The sequence below is a fragment of the Pelodiscus sinensis genome, chromosome 2 (genome assembly GCF_052426305.1).
Source record: "Pelodiscus sinensis isolate ZL-2025 chromosome 2, ASM5242630v1, whole genome shotgun sequence".
Classification (NCBI taxonomy): domain Eukaryota; kingdom Metazoa; phylum Chordata; order Testudines; family Trionychidae; genus Pelodiscus; species Pelodiscus sinensis.
The window spans coordinates 33519214-33535000 of NC_143053.1; the positions used below are offsets into that span (position 1 = coordinate 33519214).

Sequence of the window (15787 nt, forward strand, 5' to 3'; positions counted from 1 at the left end):
CCAACCTATATATTGTAGGCCCTCAAAGTTGCCTGCAGAGTTGAATGGGGCTAAATGTGCAGGCCATAATGGAGCACATAGAGCACCCACGACAAGCCCAGCAGGAGGTCAAATATATGAATTTCAGACAAACCCCAAAACCAGGGTTGTTGAACTTGGGCAATGAAATGAGCCAGACTTCTTTTAGCATTTGCAGAGCTTGCTGAGTGACTTTAAGATCTAGCTACAACCATCATAACTAGGACTGCACAAGCACATTCACACAATTGTTCTCAATGTGAACAACAACTTAAACCAAAGCATCAGAAAATACATCAGGTTTTTAATCTTTTCTGTTTTCTCAATCAGGAAGGAACTAGCTCTTTTTAAGTCCAAGGCCTACATAAGAATATAAGTATGACCAAACTAGGTCAGACCAAAGACCCATTTAATCCAGTATTCTGTCTTCTGACAGTGGCCAATGCCAAGTGCCCCAGAATAAATGAACAGAACAGGTAATCATCAAGTGATCCAATCTTTGTCATTCATTCACAATGTCTGGCAAACAGAAGCTAGGGACACAATCCCTATTCATCCTGGTAAATAGTCATTGATGGACTTATCCTCCATTAAATTACCTACTTCTTTTTGGAATCCTGTTGTAGTGTTGATCTTCACAACATCATTTGGCAAGGAGTTCCACAGGTTGGCTGTGTGTTGTATTAAATAATGTTTCCTTCTGTTTGTTTTAAACCCACTGCCTTTTAATATAATTTGATGACCCTCTCAGTTCTTGTGTTATGAGTAACATTTCCATACTTACTTTCTCCATGTCAATCATGATTTATAGACTTCTACCATATCTTTCCTTAGTTGTCTCTTTTCCAAACTAAAAGGTCTCAGTCTTATTAATCTTTCCTCATATGGCTGCTGTTCTTCAATCCTTATCATTTTTGTTGCATTTTTGGAAACTTTTCCATTTCCAATATACTTTTTTAAGATAGGATGACCACATCTGCATGCAGTGGTCAAGATATGAGTCTACTTGTATAGCCAGTCCTTTTCTTGTACAAGAAGATTTTACATGTCTATACTTTCCTTATTATTTTCTGTTGCGTTTCTATCACTAATGTGCATTCCACTAGCTCTCTCAATATTGCAAATAATTTCTTAAGGCACTGCTCCAATTGATAATTGCCTGGGAACCATACTATCTAATTGAGGTGACAAATCTGTATGGGAAATTTGGACTATTTAATACTTTAGAGTGGGGTGCTCAAACTTTTTCTTTCTGAGCATCCCTCTCCCCACATGCTATAAAAATTCCACAATCCATCTGTGTCAGAAGAACTGTTTTTCTGCATATAAAAGCCACACCACATGTTAGGGGGTAATAAGTAGGACAATTGCCTGGAACTCCACGATACTGTCCAACCTTCCCCCCCAAAGCTGCCTTGCTCAGACTTTGGCTTCAGCTTGGTGGGGCTCGGGGTTCAGGGTGGGTGGGATTTTAGATTTCAGTCCTGGGCTCCAGTGAGTAATACTGGCCTGATTGGTGAACTCCCTGAAACCTACTTGTGGCCCCCATGCACAGATATAAAAAGACATCATCTTCCTCTCCAAGTGCAAACAGATGGACATCATACCTCCAGGACTGAAAGTGAAAAATCCATTACAAATAATTTACTATGCTAGGAATAGTGAAAGACTGTGTCATATACACTCAAAAAAAAAAAAAAGGTCACCAGAGTTACTCTGAATTGGTGCCAGAGTAATGTGATGAGCATGTGGCCCATAAAATGATAACTAAGGTCACCAATTCTCTTTACCAAAGACAAAAGGGTTAAGTTCCAATCTGTGCCTGAAGGTAAGATGAGGAAGGGGGGATGAAATTAGCATAAATAACATTGTAAAATTCTTGGGCTTTCATTTTGAACATTGTATGCCCTTAAGATGCAGCCCACATTGGTCCTTCGTGTGTGTGTTGACACTCATATCTTAAATATGCAAACAAATTACATCATTTTTACAAAATTTGGACCATTACTTTTATTTCTCATATTGTTCAGATATATAAAGAAATCTCAGGCATTAGAAAATAAAACATTCTCAGGATCTACATGGCTATTTGATGCAAATATTATCCTTTTTTGTGTTTGACTACATGTTTGTACTTAACTAAAGTTTTTAGTTTGACGTGTTCATGTGAAGGGCTTACTTACAAATTTATAAGATAAAAATGTACCAATAATTAATTTCTCGCCCCATGTTAAATCTGTCTGAAACAGTGGGTTGGGACTGCACGGTTGCATATTCACTTTTTGTTCACCACTTTGATATCTAATATTGTATGTCCATTCTTAAAAGGCATTTATCATTTGTTAACCTAGACTATACATATGTTTAAAACAAAAGATTAGTCACTTGAAAGAAAATTACTATTCATTTGAAAAATGCAAGTAGTTTTTTCTTTAGAGATCACTGATTAGATTAAAAGATACAGGTGATTCCTTAGCTGATGTAAAGCAGCATAGTTCCATTGACTTCAGCATGTTGAAGTCAAGCCTTTATCCTTCAATGACATGTCTTACTTAGTTTCAGTTAAAGAATTATCCTGCATATAATAGGACTCAGCATATTCATTCTCACCTTTTAAACTGTTTGCAGCAATATTTATTTCTAGTGTAGAGTGTTCTCAAATCCCCAGTTGCTCACTTAAATTGTTCGATATCTATGCCCTTTGCAAACAAAGGAAAAAATAAATACTGCCAAACATCTCCAATGATCAGGAATTTTATTCCATCCATATACATGCATAGTAACAACATTTGTTGAGAAATTGTTTCTATCAGAAGTAGAACATTATCTTTGTGATCACCAGTTGCAGTATTGCTACTCTTATATTTAAATATATCTTATATATGAATTAGATTCATACTTGCAGCATTGAGTTTAGGGTTTCATTTTAGACTGTGCCTTTCAAAAGATAAAACTGATTGATATGACTTCATTACTTACAATACTGCTTCCAGTAATTTTGTTCATTCTTTATAAAGTATTGCATTTAACAGCAAAATTTTAAAAATTGAGACAGAGATGCATCAGCGAAAGAAAATACAAGTACTATACAAGAAAAAAATTGCCATCTTCATTTAACGTACGTTTCAGATTAAGAAAGTGGACAGAAACATACTGCTACATACAAATGCAAAGCCTAATTACTAAAGTACTGTATTTGCTAAAATATAAAGTGCAAACTGAGCCCAATAGTTCAGAAATTGAAATTTTAAGGCGAACTTTAAAGCATAGATGAAACTTTTTTGCAAGTTATATTTTAGCATATACGTATATCTGCAACAGCATATAAGAAAAAAATCAGGCTACACAAGTGCTTTTGAAGCTATTCCTAAATGATTTCTGTATTGTTTGTGACTATTTTCTTTAAAATCTACTATACAGTGCAAACCATATGTGCTACACAATAACTATACAATAACATTACAAATGACTTTAATATAAAGTTTTTAAATAAAAAATAACATAACTACAGCTATGAATACTTCTGGTAAAATAAATTAATATTTTGAAAATGGCACCAATAATACACTTTACTAATGGACTGTAATGAAATTACACCTTGAAGTCAACTCAGCAATTATGAATTATCTCCTGATTGTCCAGATGTAATTCAAACAGCTTTCTTTAACCTTTATGGAACAATATACTAAACACAGGTACCAAAGGTGACTGATTGTTTCATTTGACATGTTCTGCTGCATGTGATGAGCAATAAAACTTCTTGTGAGTTATAAAGTTTGAAAGGTTGTTGAACTGGATGTCACACAGTCGGCAATATTTCCCGCTGGTTGGGGCCTGGGTAGAACCATTAACACCTTTTGCTATACTAGACAACTGTTCCTCAGCAGTAGGAATTGCTGGAGAGACATTTTCATTTGCAGCTAAAGGATTCTCAGAGATCCAAGAGGGAGACTTGTGCCCATCTTCATGTTGAGGATTCTGGGAAATGTTCTCTTGTTGTTGGTTTGTTGCAGGCCTCTCTTCCTGTTTTAGTCCACCATTAACTATTACCATGCCTCTGTTTTTTGGCAATAATGGAAGAGACTCTTTCTTCTGCACAGCACACCCATTTGAAGGTATCTGGCCTTTAGGAGATTCAACTTCTGTGTTTGTGCTTTGATCTAAATCAGTGTTATGAATGACAAGGGAACCAGAAATGTAATCACTTGGCTTTATTCCATAATATGGAGAAAGCTGATCAGCTCCTTTAGCTTTCTTTATTGCTCCAGGGTAAAGGCATTGTGGAAGAAACAAATGTTTGTTTTCTTCTTTTGTAGCAATAAGCTGGGCTGCTTCACTAAAGACTTTAAGTCCTTGAAGAGTTGCTAAATGTGTAGAAAACAAGTTTCCATTGGGAGAAGACTGTTTGGAGTTTCCATTTTTTTCACATTTGATTATGCTTCTTTCATAACTGACATCAGGACTGTTTCGTTCACTTTCTGGGTTTTGAAACACTTTGCTCTCAAGCTGTCCCAGGTCATTACGCTGATGTGCAGTGACAGGGCAAAAATTTTGCTTATGGGCCAGGTAGTTCTCTACCTTGTTGAAACTGATCTTGCAAACTGTGCACTCATGGTAGTCCAGCAGCCTTTTTGGAGAGGTGGATGTCCTGTCTGACTGCGATAAACATTTTTTGCTGAGATCTATGGGCACATCCATCTCCAAGCAAGAAACTGTGGAGTGTGAAGTGTCACATTTTGAAACTGGAATACATTTGTTAATGGACAACGATGTTTCTAGATGCTTGGAGACTATTCCTGGAAAGATATCACAGCGCGGATGGTAACATTCTCCAAGACCTTCTGTTGATTCTTGAGTGGATGTGCAAGGGTTGCCAAGATTAGCCACTTCAAGAAACCGCTGCTGAGCCAGCTGTGGCCTTTGTTCCTGCTCTGGTAGGCACATCTCATACATCTTCCTTCTTTTACGTGTACGCATTGTTCTCTGCATAGCAGGCACTTTGCTGGAAGCAGATCTCTTCAGTGGAGGATCATGGCGTGTGGCACAGTAATACTGTTTGTGGACCATGTAAGTTTCATGTCTGCTGAAAGTAATATTGCAAGCTTCACATGTGGTTTTATTGGGATCACTTTCTCCTTCTACTAAAGCAGCATTAGGGTTCTTCACATCAGCAGGTTTTCCATTAATTTTCTCATCAGTACTGGCTGCAGCTGAAAGCTTCTTCGTCTGTGCAGAAAAATCTTTTTCATGACCCTTACTGTTTGGCCCAATCAAATCTAACACAGAGGAGGAGTTGATGCAAGATGTCTGAAGAAGCTGATTCTCTGCATCTGAAGTGTGGGGAGTAGTATTCAGAATGTTTATTGAACTTTGGCCATTGTTAGGACTTACAGCCTCAGGCATTTTTTCAGAAATGCTGGAAAAATCGGGTGACTTTGCCATCTGCTGCCATCGGCTGCTGCAGTAATGTTTTTTATGTACTAAGTAGTTGTCCAGATTGTTGAACGTTATGTTACACTCAAAACAGGTAGCTCCTTTTGGCATCAATGGACTATAAATTACAGGAGGATAACTGCTACTGCCATGCCTCAGTCTTCGGTGTACCAGTTCAGACATTTTGGCTAAGATTTCTGAAGCCTGAGGAACCACTGTGATGTCCTGTGGAAAAGCAAACTGAGAGAGAAAAGGTCCCATAGGAAAAGAAGGTCCAATGTTAGGCTGAACTGGGGATGAGGCAAGTCTTGGACTAGATGGTTCAGATTTTATTTTAGTGTATGAAAAACTTTGTTTATTTGTTGCAGGCTGTGTTTCTGGCCTCTGGGCTGGAAGGAAAAGTGGAGTCTTTTTTTCACATTTGTCAAGCTCAGTGTCTGAACTTGCATCCTTAGTCTGCATGGTCTTTTGGCTCAGGGGGACTTCATTTCTGTTCAAAAGATCTGTTGCTGGCTGTAAAGCTTCTTCAGTGCCACCTGGAGAGGGCTCAATGTCACTTTCTCTTTGCAGCTTGTTGCCAGAGACATGTAGCTCTTGGTGCTGAAGTAGCTCCCTCTGAGTTTGGAAGCCAAAATGGCAGTGATTGCATCTAAAGGCAGCTTGAGTGAGATGTGAAAACAGATGCTGATGGAAGTTAATCACTGAGTCTGCTGTGTAGTTACAAACTGTGCATTTCAGATTAGCACCAGGCGGGAGAAATTCTTCCATTTTCACTCCTTTGGACAAGATAAACAATACACAACATGTTAGGGTAACCTCTTTCCTCTTATGAAGTACAGTATGAAAAGCATACACAAGGAGAATATAAACATGGTGAGAATAATTCATGTTCCTCTGATGAAAGTGCTCTCTATGTGTTCACCCATATTGGTTTCTCTGGTAATGGTTAAAATTTCAGAGGTGCAGGGAGAAACTGTAAGTCACATAAAGGTAATTCAATTTAAATGAAAGGTAACGCAATTTTTGTTACATCAGCATGCACAACAGTATGATGAGGGTGTTCAAAGGTCAAGTCCAGGAGAGTTGGGGGGTTGAAGAGTGCTTTGTGACACTGAAGCAGTGCAGAGCACTGAGTGTCATGATGAAACTTAAACTTGAGCTGTGGAAACTCATTCTTCAGACCGGGAGGTCTCTGCTCCAGTTTACTAGTGCTGGTCAAAGTGCCCTGCAGCCATAACATATGGGGGGCTTACTCAGGATGTGAAATGCAGTGGGCCTCACATGTTTGGGATGGCCTGTCCAAGGACATAGATAACGCACTGGTTAATGTGTGTTCTATGTCCCATTTTTGCTGATCCACAGAGGATATGGGTTTGTTACAGCCCCCAGTTAGGTTTCAGGTCTTTAGCACAAGCTATAGAGACATGGTTTTAGCTGTGTAGTCCCTGGTTCACTTCATGATGTCTGCCAACATAGCAGCTGTCACAAATGTGGCAGCCATTAAACATTCACAAGAAATTTACATAGATTTTGTAATATTACACTTAGAACCTGTTTAGAAGTAGGATAGTATCCTACACACACTGAGATTGTCCCTCTCTGCTTTCAAAATGTCCAGTGGTACAGTATCTAAGGGTATGTCTACACTACAAAGTTAATTCGAACTAACAGACGTTAGTTCGAATTAACTTTCGTAGGCGCTACACTAGCGCTCCACTAGTTCGAACTTAATTCGAACTAGCGGAGCGCTTAGTTCGAACTAGGAAAACCTCATTTTACGAGGATTAAGCCTAGTTCGAACTAGCTAGTTCGAATTAAGGGGTGTGTAGCCCCTTAATTCGAACTAGTGGGAGGCTAGCCCTCCCCAGCTTTCCCTGGTGGCCACTCTGGCCAACACCAGGGAAACTCGTCTGCCCCCCTCCCGGCACCGGACCCCTTAAAGGTGCCCGTGCCAGGTGTAAGCCTGCCAGCACCCAGCCAGCAGACCCTGCACCTGGCACGGATCGAGCCACCCACCCGATGCCCCCCAGCACTCCCCCTCTTCCCAGGACCAGGCTGGCGGCTCCCGGGAGCTTGCCCGGGACCGCAAGAGGTGAGCACCCGCCTGGGCTAGTGCAGACATCGGGGACCTCGTCCACGATCTCCGCACTAGGCACAGGAAAGTGGCCGTCTAGGGCAGGAGAGCTGCCAGCCTGGCCACCCAGGAGCAGGTGTGCATGAAAATCAAGGGGGTCCACTGCGACCCCCGACCCTGAGCCCTGAGCTTAGAATGGCCATCCTGGGTCAGACCAAAGGTCCATCTAGCCCAGTAGCCTGTCTGCCGACAGCGGCCAACCCTAGGGACCCTGGAGTGGATGGACCGAAGACAGACACCAAGCCATTTGTCTCATGCCATCCCTCTCCAGCCTGCCACAAACTTTGGGCAGGGACACCACTCCTACCCCCTGGCTAATACCACTCCATGGACCCAACCTCCATGGCTTGATCTCACTTCCCTTTAAACTCTGTTCTAGTTCTAGCCTTCACAGCCTCCTGCAGCAAGGAGTTCCACAGGATGACTCCTTGCTTTGTGAAGAAGAACTTTCTGTTACTAGTTTGAAGCCTGCTACCCATTCCTTTCCTTTGGTGTCCTCTAGTCCTTCTTTATGGGAACTAATGAAGAACTTTTCTGTATGCACTCTCTCCACCCAACTCCTGCTTTTAGAGACCTCTATCCTGTCCCCCCTCCGTCTCCTCTTTTCTAAGCTGAAAAGAGGCAGTCTCTTTAGCCTCTCTTCATATGGGACCTGTTCCCAACCCTTGTTCATTTTAGTTGCCCTCCCCTGTCCCAGCCTCTCTCTTCCCCTCTCCCACCTCCTTTTCCCAGTCTCCCCCAGTTTTGTTCAATAAAGACAGATTCCATTTTGGAAGACACGTTATCTTTATTTTGTACATCAAGAAGAGGGCGAGGGATGGGTAAGTGGAAGGACGTGAGGGAGGAATGGGGCACGAGCCCCCGATGGGGAGGACTGGGCTGGCTCTGCGGGCTTCTGGGGGTGGAAGCTCTCCTGCAACCCCCCCAATTACCCCCTTTCCCCAGATGGCAGCCTGCGGCAAGTGCAGCCGGGCTGATGGCCAAGTGCTGTGATGTGCCCAGTGTGGGTAGTCCGGGCACTCCAAGCCAGGACTGCTTTGCAAGCGGGGCACCCCTGAGAACTGTCTGTCCGGGGTGGGGGTCGGGACCCTTTAAGCACAGCCCTCGGCTAGCCTGAGACAGCATCTCTACGCTCTAAGTCCTCCTCTGATGCCCTGCCGGCACTGCTTCCTGCCATTCTTAAGCCCGGTTCAGGGTCCACTTAATGTGGACATGCTAGTTCGAATTAGCAAAACGCTAATTCGAACTAGTTTTTTAGTCTGGATCCATTAGTTCGAATTAGGTTAGTTCGAATTAACTAATTCGAACTAAGTTAGTTCGAATTAACGTTGTAGTGTAGACATACCCTATTTTCTATCCCGTGATAGGTAGGTAAAAGGCACCTTGATTTACTGTCTGATCAATGGGGTCCTAATCCTCCAAACACATGTAAGTAACTATTACAAATGTAAATAGTTCCACTGAGGTGAAAAGGAAGGTTTTTTACTTTTAACAGAGATATTCAGGACAAAAGAATTTCTTTACTCTAGCCATAAATTCTTAGACAAAAATAAAAATGTCTTTATAGCATATGAGTTAATGTAGCATAAAGAAATACATTTCTAAATAATCTTTGTGGAGAATTTGCAATATGTATGTGAATTTCTAGGGATGTAAGGGTAAAAAATAGTCTGCACCAAAAAGAACATTTACAGAATGCTAAACATTGCTTGACTTGGTTCTGCATTCGAAAGTCAGACAGTGCCACAATTAAGTTTACACATCTTGAACTATGTTCTCTTATATGAGGTAGTCTTAACTACAAGATTTTATATATATATATATATATGTGTGTTGTATATATATAATACAGTAGCATATATTAATATTGCAACATTACACACTATATAATATATTAATGTTATATATTAATGTGATATATAGATATATTAATTAATATTAACATATTAATACAATATATTCATACAATATATTACCCTTTTTTTCCTGAAGCTTAAAAAAAAACATTGCAAACTTATATTTTTTATCCTTCTAAACTTAAACAAATTCTTTGTCATCAAAACAGTACCATGTATTTTACTACCTTAGGGTTAAACACAGAAAGGGATATAGGTGTCTAACTGAAACTTTAGTTTACTAAGTCCAAATTTAGATACCTAAACACACTGCTTAGCTGCTGCCTAATCCTGAGCACCTACATTTCTACTTTAGATAAAATACTTACATATTTATTGGCACAGGATCTTGGAACTTGGGTCTCCCAGCTGTATGACCTAACCATTGGCCTATTGAATTATTTCCTCTGTGGCTTAATGAATATTTAAGTATTTTAGTAAACAATGGAACAGCTGCAGCAGGAGAGATTGAGAGTAGCCTATCACAAAATGATCAACAGCCTGATAGGTAGGGCACTCTTTGCTCCAGGTTATGGATTCTGATCTGGGTCGCCTGTATCTCAGATGAGTGCCTTATCTGATCATCTATTGGGTACCATAAGACCACCATTTCCTGTCTTTTTTTTTTTTTTCAAAAAAGGGCTGACATGATTTAGGTGCCTAGATCTCATGGCTGCTGAATAGAGATAGATCCGTCCCTTCAATCCCAAATTTAGGCACATAAGAGACTTTGAGGAGTGGGGCATAAGTCCTACCCCAATCAACATTTCTTACTGCTTAGTTAAGGAAATCTATTGTTAGATATTTAACTCTCCTCTTGTGAATTGCACAAGAAGCCCAGGCTCCCAACTCAGGGATATGAATTCCACTGAGCTCATAGCATCTAAACATCAAATTGTGCTGAGTCTAAGCCCCCTTCACTGATTTAGTCTTAGATTTGTTATATGAACTCTGTTTTCTGTAAGTCTGCATTTTCATCATTTTCTTATCCATGCACTACACATGAACTTTTCAAGTAACAGCACATTCTGGGAAAGAGCAGAGACATATTGCACATTTCCCTTTTCAGTGTACAGTTAGTCTGGAAATGTAATATGTTATGGTTTACCATGTGTTTTCATATAAATGATTTTGAAGGACATACAGAAATTATTACACAGAACTACAAAATACGAAATGGAAGTTGTGGGGAAAATGTAATTAAATATTTTTTTAAATAAAAGTGTAATGATACAATGAAAGATAGTAATTTCAATGTATGTATACATTAGGGCAGAGTTATGCCTGCAAACTGCATATGTGCTATTAGTGGAACACTTTGCCCTTTAATAGATCTGCAGTAGAGAGATCTGATCCCAGAAACCTTGAATGGCATCCACTTGTGATACATTGGGCTGAGGCTCTCTGATGTAAAAATGTAAAATACACATAAGCTCCCTTTAACTCCTCCTTACTCAACAAGGACCATAGAGAATTCTGGACACTCTTACTAGGCATACATTAATACATATTTCACTGTTAAGCCAGGCTAACTACTTAGGCTTGATAGCACAGCCTTCCTCATCTGCAGACTTTGCATGCCTGGTTGAAACTTCACTGTGGGATGTTCTATACATTCACAACTTGTGATTTTCAATAATCTGACCAAATCAAAGCTAAATTTAAACAGAACACTCAGAGATATGTGATAATGGGTCTAATTCTATGCCAGATTTAATCTGTATCATGAATAGGAAGTAATATTTTCTTTTTATAAAAAGGGAAATTGAATTTAGAGGTCGTGATTTAGTTCAACGCTACAGTGTGAGTCAGCATCAGACCTAGAATAAGAGCACAGACGTTCCTAATGCACATCTGTGATGGATAGGAGGAGTGCTGGCCAGCACCCAGTAACGAAAGGATTAAACTCATGTAGCTAGCAGTGGTGTTGGCAGAAAGCCAGAAGAACCAATGGGATACAGTGCTGAATTGAATTGCATATAGATAGATATCTTGCCTATTTTCTTTGTGTGTGAGTTAAGCCAGGAGTTGGGAAACAGAATGATTTAAACCCAGGCAGGACTACCATGCATACAAGGAATTCAGGTGCATGGAAGTGGACTGAACCATGAAGAGATTGTGAGTAAAGAAGGGAAAATGTGTATTTAGTCATGATCAGGGTAATTTTTGTTTTGTTTTGGTTGTTTGGTTAAACTTCTCTGTGTGAATCCATGTCTTCCCTCTCCCCGCAACATTTAAGCTATAAGTATATCCTTTTGTTTTGTTAACAAAATCACCTTTTTTAAGGCAGTGATTTGATTCTTGTGTCCTGGAAAGAAATAGGATGTATATGCATGCCTAAGACTGAGAGGTCAGGTATCAGAGACTGCAGTTTGTTTTCTATTTTTTCCAAACTCTCTTGTGGTAAAAGAGCTTGGAGGTACCCCTCTGGAAGAAGTCCAAGAGCTTTCTTCCTGGATTCAAGAAGAAAGAAGAAGAAAGGAGTTTCTTTTGTTTCACTTGGTGGTGGCAGCTACATCCCAATGCTAGGGGATCTGTGACGTTGGGGAGTTTTTAAGCAGAAGCTTATGGAGGCAAGGTATTTTTAATTGTTTCTTGCGGGCCTCCACCTTCTGCACTCAGGCCACATCTAAACTAAATTCCTCTTTTCAAAGAGGAATGTAAACTAAACAAATCACAAGTGTAAATGAAGCACGGACTTAAATATCCCATGCTTCATTTGCATATTCGCGTCTGAGCACTTTTTCGAAAAAGGGTTTTTCGAAAGTGAAAGTGCAGTCTAGATGCAGTTCTTTTAAAAAACCCTGAAAATATGAGGAGTACGGGTTCTTTTGAAAAAGGTTTTTTTTCTCTTGAAAGAACTGCATCTAGACTGCGCTTTCACTTTTGAAAAACCTTTTTTCAAAAAAGTGCTCAGACGTGAATATGTAAATGAAGCACGGAATATTTAAATCTGTGCTTCGTTTGCACTTTCGATTTGTCTAATTTACATTCCTCTTTCAAAAGAGAAATGTAGTCTAGACATAGCCTCAGAGTGCCAAAGTGGGAAACAGCCCTGACAACATCCTATAGCCTAAACACCAACCCTCTCAATGGAGGCACACAGTGTTCCACCTTTGTTTAACTATATGAGAGAATCTAGGCCATTAAAAGATCAACAGTTTGAATTTTGTAAATGCATAAAGAGGTCAGATAAATGCAGTACTAGTAGTTTAAAAAACTGAAAAAAATAAACAGATGATATGTGAGAGATACAGGGACTATATAATATGGCCAAGGAATGACTGTCTTCTTAGTAGCATGCTTCCAGTTCTTGATTGCATTACTGACATTTAAAGACTAATTGAAGAAGATTAGGTTTATAGACGTAAATGTTTAAAGAACAGCTAAATCTACAGAGGGATATATTTCACTTACCACTGTGAGAATTTAGGTGCATTTCCAGAGCTCTTGCATTAGAAAAACTTTTCGTGCATTGGGGAAAGGGGCAAACACTGGATATCTGATGAGCACTATCTTCATTCTCCTCTGACATCTGAGATCCTTCTCTTTGCCTTCCACTGCAATAGTACATGAGATGGGCCTGCAAATTCCGCTCACTTCGATACCAAATGCCACAGGATTTGCAAGGGAATATATCCTCTACAAGAAAATAAAACCAGATACAGGTTAGCCACACTGTATTCTGCATCCACAAGTAACATGCAGGTTTAAGTCCTTTAATTTTTCCATTAAAGAAACAGCTTACTTAAGAAAATGTTGGCAAGGTAGCCACAAGTTTCATACAACATCATTTGCAAAGACAAGGCAAAACATTTGTTTATTTTATAGGCTAAAGTCAATTAATAAAATAACCAATTAATATAAAACACTGATGTAAGTTCTTAGGACACCAAATTTTTTTAAGCAAAATACAATTAACAATTTGTGGCATAAATGCAATCTCAGCTGTATTAAAACACAATGAAAATATCTAATAGGAGACATTCTCAGTCACTTGGATCCTGATCCCACGAAGCTTGATCCCATAAAGCAGTGGTGTCCAACCTTTTTACACCCAAGATCACTTTTTAAAATGACAGACCAAGCCAAGATCTACCACCCTGCCCCTTCCTTGAAGCCTCGCCCCTTCCTTGAAGCCTCGCCCCTTCCTTGAAGCCCCGCCCTCTCAATTCTCCTCCTCTCCATCACTTGCTATCCCCAATCCTTATACTGCTGCTTTAAAAAAAAATCTTCTGTAGGAAGAGGTTTTTCCAACATTTGGCCTGTCTAGACTATACCAAATGTCAGGAAAAAAACCCTTCTTTTGGAAGCCCCCTTATTCCTTGTGGAAAGAGGAGTATAGGGGTGACCGAAAGAGCCTGTTTGCTCTTCCCCTAAAAAAGCGGAAGAAAAAACGCAATCCTGGATGCAGAAGAGTTTTTCTGGGATATCTCCAGAATCCTGAAAAACTCCTGGGCTGTGTCTACACTGCACCCCTTTTCCGGAAAAGGGATGCAGATTAGACACATCGGAATAGCAAAACCCGTGGGGGATTTAAATATCCCCCACGATATTTGCATTTACATGGCTGCCACTTTTTTCCGGCTTGGGGATAAGCCGGAGAAAAGCGCCAGTCTAGACGTGATTCTCTGGAGAATAAGCCCTTTTCTGGAGGATCTCTTATTCCTACTGGGTAAAGCTATTGTTGCCTTGATAGCCAGGAGGAGCATACTGGTCTCTTTGGGGACTAAAATCTAAGAATTCAGTTATTACTCTAAGGCTACGTCTACACTGCAGAGTTTTTGCACAAAAAAGGCTGTTTTCATGCAAAAACTCGTTGAATGTCCACACCACAAGTGCATTTTTGTGCAAGAAAATGTACAGTGAATCGACAGAACAGAGGGTTTTTTTCAGTATTCCTCTTTTTACAAGGAATAACTCCTTTTTGCGCAAGAGTTCCACGAGGTGTACCGGTAGTTCGGAATAGGAATCCTAGTCCGAACTACCTAGTTCGAGCCCCATGTAGCTGCGCTGCACGGGGTTCGAACCAGCGGGGTTTTAAAAATGGCGGCTCCCCGCTTATGCAAATGAAGCCCGGGAAATTCAAATCCCGGGCTTCATTTGCAAGTGCGGTATGCCTACATTACCCCGCTAGTTCGAACTAGCGGGGTAGTGTAGACATACCCTGAGTGATTAGGAAAGATGAAGAGCTTCACATATATAATAGGGTTAAGTGACTACAGAAGAACATGATATCAGTTACCAATTTTAGAGAGGTGAAAGAAGAGTGAACAAATAGGATTGTATAAGGGGTCTTAATCGTAATAACTGGGGAATTTAATTAACAGAACATTTAGGCTGAATGTTCAGATTCAAGAAGTTGTATGCAGTGTTGTTACCCTATTGGCACTAGAATATTAAAGAGAGAAGGTGAGTGCTGTGATTAGGTCCCTTTAATGTCAATGAGACCTAAACACAAGTTTAAGCATCCTTCTCCAATACGGATGCTTCCATGAACTGGAGCTAATGTTCCTGACAATGATCTCTATTGTATTTTGAAATAGTCTCAGAGAAGTGGTAGAAGCTATTTCTATTGCTTCAGAAATGGAAAACTAGCCTGGATAAATATTAATATGTATTGTAAAGACCAAGCCTGCATTGACTAACAGGTAAGTTAACAGGTCTTTTTGTCTCTACTTTTTATGATTTTCTAATTCTGTGAGCTGTAGGAACAGATTTACAGAGCTGCTGTCCGAGAGAGGGCCAAACACTACTGTATTCAGCTAGCATCTATTTTTGCTGTGCTATATAATATAAACATATAAAGAAACAAAACTAAAACACGCTGTGGTACAATATTATGCACTTACTGTTGACAATGGCTGTAGGCAAAATAGATGCCATAGCAGCTTGTTGAGGGAGCAGTTGTATTGAGTCCAACAGACGTGCAGGATACATTCCTTCTGTAAGAGTCATCTGACTGGCGGCTTGTAGCCTTGAGTCAAAATCCACAACAAAGGCAATTAGCTCTTCACCCTCAGAGATGGTTTTAGTAGTGGTACACCAAAGCTGGCCCCCTATATGAAAAATAGAAACAGATTTAATTGGGAATGTAAATCTCAAAAGAACTTCAAACATCGGTGCTGTGTCTTTATACTCTCTTCTAACTGGGATGAAATACTTGTACAGATAACTCTTGCATTTTAAAGTTACATTGCTAGATACTGAAGTATTTTCAAAATATTGTTAAGGAAGCCACGATAAAAATATATTCATATACTCTACAATCAATTCAACAAAAGTATGATCAGCCTTTTGTCTCCTA

General features: G+C 39.9%; 1 protein-coding gene across 3 annotated transcripts in view; it reads right to left on the bottom strand.

Moving 5' to 3' along the window:
- Window positions 1–1486: 1486 nt before the first annotated feature.
- The window catches only part of ZFPM2 (zinc finger protein, FOG family member 2), a 580339-nt gene continuing 566038 nt past the window's right edge, over window positions 1487–15787 (bottom strand). For 2 of the 3 annotated variants that reach the window (XM_075920227.2, XM_075920229.2), the window contains 3 exons: window positions 15333–15539; window positions 12898–13122; window positions 1487–6227 (listed from right to left, as the gene is read on the bottom strand). In XM_075920227.2, the coding sequence (XP_075776342.2) occupies window positions 3736–6227; window positions 12898–13122; window positions 15333–15539 (2924 nt within the window). In that variant the 3' untranslated portion in view covers window positions 1487–3735. The remainder of the gene's footprint in view (window positions 6228–12897; window positions 13123–15332; window positions 15540–15787) is intronic. The other variant, XM_075920226.2, reaches the window with a different exon arrangement.